Consider the following 9,812-nt stretch of genomic DNA (forward strand, 5'->3'; position numbering starts at 1 on the left):
TTTAGCACTGGCTCCATGGGGTCACACTCAGCCTCAGCCCAACCCCAGCCCCAAGCTTGCCACCAGTGTGCTTCCTCCAGAGCAATTTGCTGAAGGCTTCTCTGGCGGGGCAGCTGCTTGGAGACTAGAGGTACTGGCTGGAAAGGAGCCTTGAGCAGAGAGGTTGGGGACGACCAGCCCAGGGAGTTCTCAGCTCAGGCCAAAAGGTTCTAAGAAAGCCGCCAAGCTCCTTGGGTCCTGGACTGAGAAAGCTCTCCCCTGGGGCTCTGATGCAGGTGGTACCTACGTCCTTCCAGGCCACACATCTGCACCCAAAGGCTGGCGGAGTGCCATCCAGAGCAGGCCTCCAGAGGATAGGCCCCTGACAAAGACCCACCAGAGGCTGAGCCATCACGACGAAAAGACACCCAGACTTCCTTCTCATCAGCCACCTTCCACTGCTCTCTGACAGCCCCTGCCACCCTACCTCTTGGGGACCCAGAAGGGCCTCTTGGTTAAGAGGGCAACCGGATGTGAGACATTTCCAATCGGAGGCACTTGTCCAGGAACATCAGTAGAGGCACCTTTCCCTCACCAAACAGCCCAGACCCAGGGCCTTGGGGGAGGGGGGTGTGTGCTACCTGCCATGCAGGCCCATCTGCCATGAAGAAAACCAATTGTTTTTTCACCATGATTTCCTTTCTCCAGCTCTTGCATCCCAGGTGAGCCTCGGGTTCACCTGTGGTCCAGCCAGCGCTGGGGCCTGGCGTGACCCCTGGGGCCAGAGCAACCCTGGCCGCTCCCAAAGCATTTGGGCGGGCAGGCCAGAACCCTTTCTCGGGGCCAGAGCACAGAGACACAGCTGGAAAACCGGGACAATTAGCCAGCGGCCGCGGCCGGGCCATAAAAACGCAGGAAGCGGCCACTGCAGGGCGGAGAAAATGGCTGTCCCCAATAAAGTGATTGTTCCAAAGAATGCCCACATTCCGAAGACACAGGCTTGATCCTGGGCCTCGGCTTCCAGAGCTCGAGGCTTGGGAGGGGGTTGTGGGGGGGACAGAAAGAGGAATTGTGTCTCCAGGAAGAGGAGGAAGATGTTTGGTAGATCAAAAGTCTGCAGTGCCCACCATTTAACCTCCCACATTCTCAGCCCATTCTCATCAGGACTGCAGACTCCTCCTGTCTCCCCCTGTCCCCCAACTCAATGATTTGGGTTCTGTAATGGGACTTGCAATGTATTTCCTCTTTTATTTCTCGAGAGGTCCAATGACACTCAGCTGTCTGGGCCAGGGGGGTAGGTCCTCATGGAGGACCTGCTCTGTCTCCCACCTCTTGAGTGCTCAGCTCTCTGACCTTCCACCGACCCCTGATTTTTAAGCATCTTCCTTAGGAAAGGCAAAGGACGGGAGGGCCCAGCAAGCAGGAGGTCCCACAGCCCTGGGCTAGTTCAGATCCTACTTGAGCCTGGCCTCTCTCCACTCTGCAGCTTTGGTGGGTGTCATCTGTAAAATGGAGACACGAACACCAGCTTTGTTCCCCATCTAGGGAGATGTGAGGATCGAGGGAGATAAAGGGCACTGGAAGGAGCTCTCCAGAGATGAGAAGGTGAAGTGACAAATACCAGAGAGTGCTTGACAATGAGAACCGACAAGTGCAGATCTGCAGATGAGCGGCTAGCGTCCCGCTGGTTCCGGGAGCGTTCAAAGCCACCCAGACGTCTTGCCCAGTCTGCGGACTGGGCCGCTGCGATCCTCAAATCCTAGCCTGGCAGCGCGGGCTGGGCTTGGAGAGAAGGCTTGGAAGGCTACCAAGGGTCCACTCCCTGTGGCGGCTAAACAGAGTCGTCTTGCGCACTCGCATCGCCTTTCGTTCCTGTCGGGGCAGTTCCCGAGCCAGGCCGCGCAACACAGGTCCCAGCAGCCGCCACCGAGCCCTGGGCCCCTTGACACAGTGCTTCAAAACCAAGGAGGAGCCTTTCTCAACTATTCCCTACTCGGAGCTCTTCAGAAGCAATCGTTACTAATGGCCCGGGTTCCCTTTCGGACTCCTAGAGATGAAAGACAATTTTCTTCGGATAGTGTTTTACTGTGTAAAGCAGAAAGTGTTTTTAAGACAAAGGTATGATATATGACATATACCTAGATACATATTAGCAGAAATTCTGGCTCTTCTTTCCTTGATTTTTAACCACTTATTTAAGTAAAATAAAGATGTCCGTGTGGGCTCGCTGAATCTTTGCAGACACCATACTGTGTCAACCAGCACCCTGCTCAAGAACCGAGAACTTTGCCAGCACTCTAGCAACCCCTTTTTGCCCCCCTCTGTTACTGCCCTCCACTAGTCTGACTTCTACCACAGACTCTTTTGTTTGACAGTTTTGAGTCTTGGATGGAAAAGCTTTTTAAAAAATTAATTGCCTTAATTTAACTTAAATCCCAAATGTGAGATGAACTCGGAGATGCAGCCTGAAGCTCGGTCCTCATTTATGTCCTGCGAGAGGCAAGAGTTTTTCTGGGGGAAGAAAATAACCAATTAGTAGTGACAGTTGTTTGGGGCGACAGTCGTTCTGGCCAGGAGCTTCAGAGAGGGCAGGCACCGGCTCATCTCTTAGGGCTCGGCTCGTCACCTCTCGGGTTGGTCAAAAACGTTGTCATCAAAGTAATGGCTTCCCTTTTCTTTTCTCTTTGGTATAGAAGCAGCTTCTTGATGCCCCCCTCAACCCCGCAAATGCATACACACCACTACTCAGTCTCCAAGCCCAGATTCCCACCAAGATAACTCTCCCCCCCCCCCACCTCTTTTGCAAGTTTCTTGATTTCATTCTTTGAACCTGTGATTGGAGGTTAAAGTGCATCAGGTTGGAAGGAGGAAGCTCTTAACAATAAAGGTTTGAATATTTAGCTGTGATCGGGTCTCTGGAGCTCCCCCCCCCCCTTATCTTTTAAAATGCAAATAGTGTTTCGGGGGGTTGTGCGCCGGGTGCGCGCTGCGCCTCGACGTCTCCAGCCATTGGTGTCTGTGTCATTACTAATAGAGTCTTGTAAACACTCGTTAATCACGAAAGGCCGCTGGCCTGGGGCTCCGCACTCCAGCCTGTGGCGGGTCTTCCCCGCCTCTGCAGCCCAGTGGGAAGGAGGTGGGAGGAAAGAAGGAAGAAAGGGAGGAGGGAGGAGGCAGGCCAGAGGGAGGGACCGCCTCAGAGGCAGAAGTGCCGCGAGGAGCCGGCGGAGCTCTGCGGGCTGGGGCGCAGCCAGCCGCCCTTCTCCGCGCCCCCTCGCCCCTTCCCCTTCGCGCCCTCCGGCAGCCTCCAGCGTCGGTCCCCAGGCAGCATGGTGAGGTTTGCTGTCGGGCCCTCGCCACCATGTACGTGAGCTACCTCCTGGACAAGGACGTGAGCATGTACCCCAGCTCCGTGCGCCACTCTGGCGGCCTCAACCTGGCCCCGCAGAACTTCGTCAGTCCCCCGCAGTACCCGGACTACGGCGGCTACCATGTGGCGGCTGCGGCCGCCGCGGCCGCGAACTTGGACAGCGCGCAGTCCCCGGGGCCATCCTGGCCCGCCGCGTACGGGGCCCCGCTCAGAGAGGACTGGAACGGCTACGCGCCGGGGGGAGCCGCGGCCGCCGCCAACGCCGTCGCCCACGGCCTCAACGGGGGCTCCCCGGCCGCCGCCATGGGCTACAGCAGCCCGGCCGACTACCACCCGCACCACCACCCACACCACCACCCGCACCACCCGGCCGCCGCGCCTTCCTGTGCCTCGGGGTTGCTGCAGACACTCAACCCCGGCCCTCCCGGACCCGCCGTCACGGCCGCCGCCGAGCAGCTGTCCCCCGGCGGCCAGCGGCGGAACCTGTGCGAGTGGATGCGGAAGCCCGCGCAGCCGTCCCTCGGAAGCCAAGGTAGGCGGTGGCGGCGCCCCGCAGGACCCGGCTGCCGGGCGGGCCGCGTGTCCCGGGCGGACGGAGGCGTCCAGAGCTGTCCAGGAGCTCCGCGCCAGGAGGGCCGGCCCGGGAGACCAATTCAGGGGGCCTCCACTACGGGGCTTCTCTCCTGGCGCCTGGGCTGGCTGGGGGGGCGGGCGGGGAGTTTCCCAGCCCGCGTTCGGTTTAGGGCAGAGGAGCCCCTTCCTCTTTCCAGGGGTCCTTCATTCGTAGCGTCCCAACACTGTCTGGACACTCCCAGGAAGGTCGGCATAGCACGGCTGTGCAGGAGCGCCGCCTCCCCACTTGCTGCATTCGCGCTCGCTGCGCAGCTTCGAGCCGCGGGGCAGAGGAGCCTCGCACTCGACCGGGCTGGGCTTTAGAGCATTTCTTTCCACGCCATTGAGCCACTCAAGAAGAATGGTGGCCTGGGGGACCAGGAGGGCTGCGAGGCTGTGCGTGGAACCAGATTCGGCCATTCGGGCCAATTCAAGGGATCTCAAGAGCTATGGCGAGTAGGGAGACCGAGCAAAGCTGCAGTTGCGGGAAAGGTCCCAGGAACGAAGGGGAAAGGAGCGCGCCCCCTCACTGAACCTTTGATTTGCAAAGGAGCTAGTTCAATCAAAAGCTGGAGGGCTAGGAGCAAGAAGTCGTGGGGGTCCTCCTGTGTCTGCGGAGGGGGAAGGGGAGGAATCCTTGGTGAGGATTCAGCCACTGCTCCAGACAGGGATCATTTCTCCCCACCCTTCCTTTCCAGGGTCTCAGGGGTCTGTGTGTGTGTGTGTGTGTGTGTGCGCACGCGCACCTACGTTCAAGAAGCTTGCTCAGGAGATGTCCCTGCAGACATCCTAGGCTTGCAGGATTGTGGGGGCTCATCAGTTCTGGGTCTGCCCATTCTGGTATCGGGATGTGTGTCAAAGTGGGAAGGAAGTGCGAATAGGTGTGGTGGGAGAGTCCTGTTGGCGTCCCCTTTGCACTCCTCGAAGTCTTCCTAGCCCTCTGCACTTCCGCTTTTTTCTCTTCCCTTCTTTCTGGCCCAGCCCGGCCCGCATACAGGTTATGGCCACTTTGCAGAGCTTTATAGCCAATTACAGCCGTATAAATCAGAGAAGTCCTTGGGGGCTGTCTCTGGGCATCGGTATTTGCGTCACTGGGCACATGCCGGGTGGGAAATGCGGCCGCCCAGGGAGAAGGCCACAGGGCCAGCCTCGGAGCCTCGGCTAGGTCCCTTCCCCAAGAGGAGGCGCCCTCGTCTGAACAGAGCGCCGTCTCAGAGAAGGCTCTCTCTTAGGGAGCCTACCTGGGGCGCAACTGGCAGCGACCGGGGACCCTAAGGGAGACCTTTGGTGTGTCCCGGGAGAGTGGCCGCCGGGCCTGGGCCGGGGAGGGGGAGAGGGAGGGGAGCCACAGGAGCCCAGGCCGCGGGGTCAGCAGATGAGAGGCCGCTGTGATGTCCCGCGCCGAGGTGGTAAGGCCGCAGTCGGCGCCGGGCGCCCTTGTGATGTTAATGTCGGGAGGCCGCGGCCCGCGGGCCAGAGCCCGACTCCTCTGCGGAGCATCATCTGTCAAGGGGCTAGGGGGTTGGTCCTCGGCCCGGCTCGCTTTGATATACACCTTCCCAGCCCTGCCATTGTCTCTTTTAGGGCCCGGAAAGAGGGTGGTGACTTTCGCAGTCAATAATGAATTCTCACAAGTCCCTCTCATCTCTCCCCTCCTCCAGCCCCCTCCTCGGTTCCCAGGGGGTGCGGGGCGCCTCCAAAGCCCTTGGGACGCGGGCCGCAGCGCGCTCAAGGGTCCTGGTCACCGCGTTCCCGGCCCATCCGGGGCACTGAAAGGGGGGCGCTGGATCAAGAGCCGCTCCCAAGCACCCCAGGGCGAGCACCGCTCCTGGGATGTTCAGCTCCGAGAGCTTTTTTTGCGCCCTGCTCCGCGGCCCTGCAGGTGCGCGTTAGGCTCCCACCTGGCAGCAGGGTCAGCGACGCCTGATACTACCTGCGTGACCTAGTCTGATTCTCAGTTTTCTCATCTGTAAAACGGGGCGACTACCGCTGGCCGCCTCGAGTGGGTTTGAGGCGGGCAACGCGTGTGAACGCGCCCTCCACTTGGAAAGCTCTCAGAACGTGTTAGTTCCCTTCACTTTCCTAGCAGGCGCGGGGTCGGGGCCGCTGCGCCCATTCAAATGCGCCTGCCGGGCCGTGTTTATGTTAATGCGCCTGGCGGGGAGGGGGATGAAAGCCGGGACCGCCATTTGCTCAGTAGTGGTAATTCAAACAGAATGCGGTTGTTATTAAGGCATTGAAAGGGCTTTTCTTTGATAAGATCGCCTTGTCCTGCATTGTTTGCGGCTGTGTTCCCCTTTCAGCGGCTCGGGGGAGCTCCCTCTGATCCCGCCTGTATCTTCCCAGGGCGCTTTTGTTGTGGTTTGCAAAGGGTTCTACCTGAACAAAGTCGGCCTGCGGGGCATTAAACACCTCCAAGAAACTCCCAGACCCTTTAGATCTTCCTGTAGGACTGGGCACCGGGCGGCTGAACCTGTTCGGCTGCAGGAAGACCTGGACCTGGGGCCGCAAGGAGGGAAGAGCTCCCGGCCAGGGCCCTGCCAAGGGTTGACCCAGGACAGACCCGGGGCAGACGCCAGGCTCGGGCCTGCTCGAACCACAACGGCACTATTTGTCAAAGCCCTTCAGTAAAACAATCCATCTGAGGTTTAATATGTTGACTCAATCCAATGAGCATAGATCACTGGTCTGGATAGCTCTGGCAGAGTTTGTAGCAGAAATAAATGGGGGATTAAAAAAGAAAAACTGCTAAATGCCAGATCAGATTCAGCCAGGTATACAATGTTGCCAGCGGGAGGGTTTTTCTGCCTGCCAGACCCCAGCTCAGAATTCCACCAGATGGGCCAAGATTCTGGTGACTTGAGGGAACCTGTCAGCTCTTGCACCCGCTTTTCCACTTTTAATAAAGCAAACAGAAAGTAACACCACCATCCCACACATTGTCACCAGCACATACCCACATCCCCAGCTGTTTTTAGGGTGGTCTTCCATCTCTGGCAGGCCTGAAAATCTGAATACTCCCAGCATTCTGGAGATTCCGTCCTGCCCCCTTGCCCTTTGGGCCTAGCCTGCTGCAGTACTATATTTGGCTTCCAGAAGGGTGGTTGGGTTCTGTTATCATGCACTTATGCGATTTTAGTTTTTCTTCATTTTTAAAAACCACTTAACCCCAAGGTTAGTTTAGTTGTCTTGGATAGCCTCGCAGCCTCCCCTCAGGACCCCCTGGGGGGGTCTTGTCAGACCTGGCAGGAACCAGCCAAACCCTGGCCCCCTGGGGTGATGGAGGAAGAGAAATGGCCGTTGGGTTAGGGAGGTTTGTCATTACCCATGACTGATGGGCCGCCTTGCAGTTCTCAGCCTAACTTCTCCTTCCTCCACAGTGAAAACCAGGACGAAAGACAAATACCGAGTGGTGTACACGGATCACCAGCGGCTGGAGCTGGAGAAGGAGTTTCACTACAGTCGTTACATCACCATCCGGAGGAAAGCCGAGCTGGCTGCCACACTGGGGCTCTCCGAGAGGCAGGTGGGAACCGCCTTGCTCCCTCCAGGGCCTGGTCACTGGCTGGGGGGCACGGGGGGGGGGTTCCTCCGGCAGAGTTAGAAGCTGGGCCCCAGAATCCACCCAGTTCTGTGGGCAGATTAAAGTAGGAGGATAGAGGGGCACCCCGCTGGCTCAGAGCGTGCAATTCTTGATCTCACAGTTGTTGAGTTCAAGCCCCACGTTGGGTGTAGACCTTACTTGAAGTAAGTAAGTAAGTAAATAAATAAATCCGGAGGATAGAGAGTATTTCCTTCCGAATGCTTTTAGAGAAGTTTCCTTCCACCTCTAGTTGTCTTTTTTGGATGTTAATTTTTTTTTTTTTTCCTATTCTCCGGGACCTGGGAGGTGCAAGAAAAAAACTGAGTAGTAGTTTAATCCACAATTCTGTTTCAGTGAAAGAAGACTTAAAGACCTATTTTCTTTGTGCCCAGCACCATACCTGGGGAAAAATTAATATAAGACCCTAATCCCTGCCCATAAAAACGAGGGTGAGGTTTGACTCATGAACACTCTATATGGTCTAGAAAAAAAACAGGCCAAATCCACCACTGGGAAGCCCCACATTAAATCTCATTCTCAGGGGACGCCTGGGTGGCACAGTCGGTTAAGCATCTGGCTCTTGGTTTTGGCTCAGGTCGTGATATCAGGGTTGTGGGATAGAGCCCAGCGCAGAGTCCGCTTGAGACTCTCTCTCCCTCCCCCTGTGCCCCTCCTCCCCCCCCACACGCACACGCACGCCCTCTCTCTCTCTTTCTCAAATAAATGGACAAATCTCTTTTTTAAATCTCGTTCGCAGCTTTAAGGTGAGGAGTATTACATTTCCGTTTAGCTTTGAGAGGCCCAAGGTTGTCATTTTGAAGTATATCCATGCTGGTCTTCTCTTGCATGTTGTAGAAAAGGCTCTGCAGTTTCTGTTTTCCCAGGTTCTGAGACTCTGAACTCTGGCAGTAAAGCTGTAGATAAAGGCTGCTTTGGAAGGAAACGTGGCGAACGAGGAGGGAGGAAGGCGCTTCTCTGCCGAGGCCGTCGTAGGCTCAGGGGAGCGCTGCGGCGCTGGGCTGTCCTGGGGCTCTCGGATGGAAGGCTGGGAGAAGGCCTGGGGATCCTGGAGTCCGCGAGGGCACTTCTTCCGTTGGAGAGGGACGTACTGCTGCTGGTGCTGAGGGCCATTCCTTTTCCCGCCTGCATCGGCTCCTTCACCACCCTCTGTTTTTCTCCGCTTTCCATTTCTAGGTTAAAATCTGGTTTCAGAACCGCAGAGCCAAGGAGAGGAAAATCAACAAGAAGAAGCTGCAGCAGCCGCCGCCGCCACCGCAAGCCCCGCCGCCTGCCCCGCCGCCTCCCCAGCCGCAGCCGGGCCCTCTGAGAAGCGTCCCGGAGCCCCTGAGCCCCGTGTCTGCCCTGCCAGGCTCGGTGCCGGGCTCCGTCCCTGGGGTCCTGGGCCCGGCAGCGGGGGTGTTAAACCCCACTGTCACCCAGTGACCTATAGTGGCCGGCAGCAGCGGAGCGGTTCCGGGCTGAGCCATCAGGCGCAGAGACTCGGCTAGAATCCTCAGGAGAGAGCTGCTCCCCTCCCATGCACAAGTGCACGCCCGCTCACCTAGCTCTCAGAGGAAAAATGGGGGCCGGGAGCAAAGACAAGTGGGGTCGGAGGCCTCAAGGAAGACATTCTCCCAGATTTGGACTGCTTCTCTTCTGACTTTCTGCCAGCCAGGAGATGGGCTGTGACAACCGGGGCTTCGCTTAGTACTGGCGGAAGCATTGCCTGGACTGGCTAACCAGACCAGGCTTTCAGCCCCGTCCTCCCCAGCTCTTGGCCTCCAGAATCTGCGGGACGGGACGCATCTCTGGTCGAAGCTGAGGGGACAGAGGGACTCGGGGGAATGCCAGTGCTTGAAGCCAAGATGGCTACTGCCTACTCACTGCCATTCAAGGGCCGGCTGGTCCCTCCTGCCTCAAGGGCAGGCAAGATTTAACTGCAAAAGTCAGAGGCAGCTAAGATAGAAACCTGGACCTGCCAGAGACTGCAGAACCCCCAGGTCTTTGTCTTTCTTCTCTCCCCTTCCCAGACCAGGAAAGGCTTGGCTGGTGTTCTGTGCGGTGTATGGTGTGAGGGGCGTGGTTATTGGACTCCAGGCCTGACAAGAGGGCCCGGGACAGGGCCTTGTTTAGAAAGCCTGTCACCAGAGCTGCTCTGAGCTGAATGTATGTCAGTGCTGTAAATGCCAGAGCCAACCTGGACTTCCTGTCATTTTCACAATCTTGGGGCTGATGAAGAAGGGGAGTTTTTGTTGTTGTTGCTGCTGT

At 57.6% G+C, this 9,812-nt stretch overlaps 1 protein-coding gene across 1 annotated transcript; it reads left to right on the forward strand.

The window, feature by feature from the left end:
• Positions 1–3,340: 3,340 nt before the first annotated feature.
• Positions 3,341–8,987, forward strand: CDX2 (caudal type homeobox 2). The gene is made up of 3 exons (XM_021678256.1): positions 3,341–3,881; positions 7,342–7,487; positions 8,739–8,987. The coding sequence occupies exons 1-3, from the start codon at positions 3,341–3,343 to the stop codon at positions 8,985–8,987; spliced, it is 936 nt and encodes a 311-aa protein (XP_021533931.1).
• The last annotated feature ends 825 nt before the right edge of the window (positions 8,988–9,812 follow it).

The sequence above is a fragment of the Neomonachus schauinslandi genome, chromosome 3, assembly GCF_002201575.2.
Source record: "Neomonachus schauinslandi chromosome 3, ASM220157v2, whole genome shotgun sequence".
NCBI classification, from domain to species: Eukaryota; Metazoa; Chordata; class Mammalia; order Carnivora; family Phocidae; genus Neomonachus; species Neomonachus schauinslandi.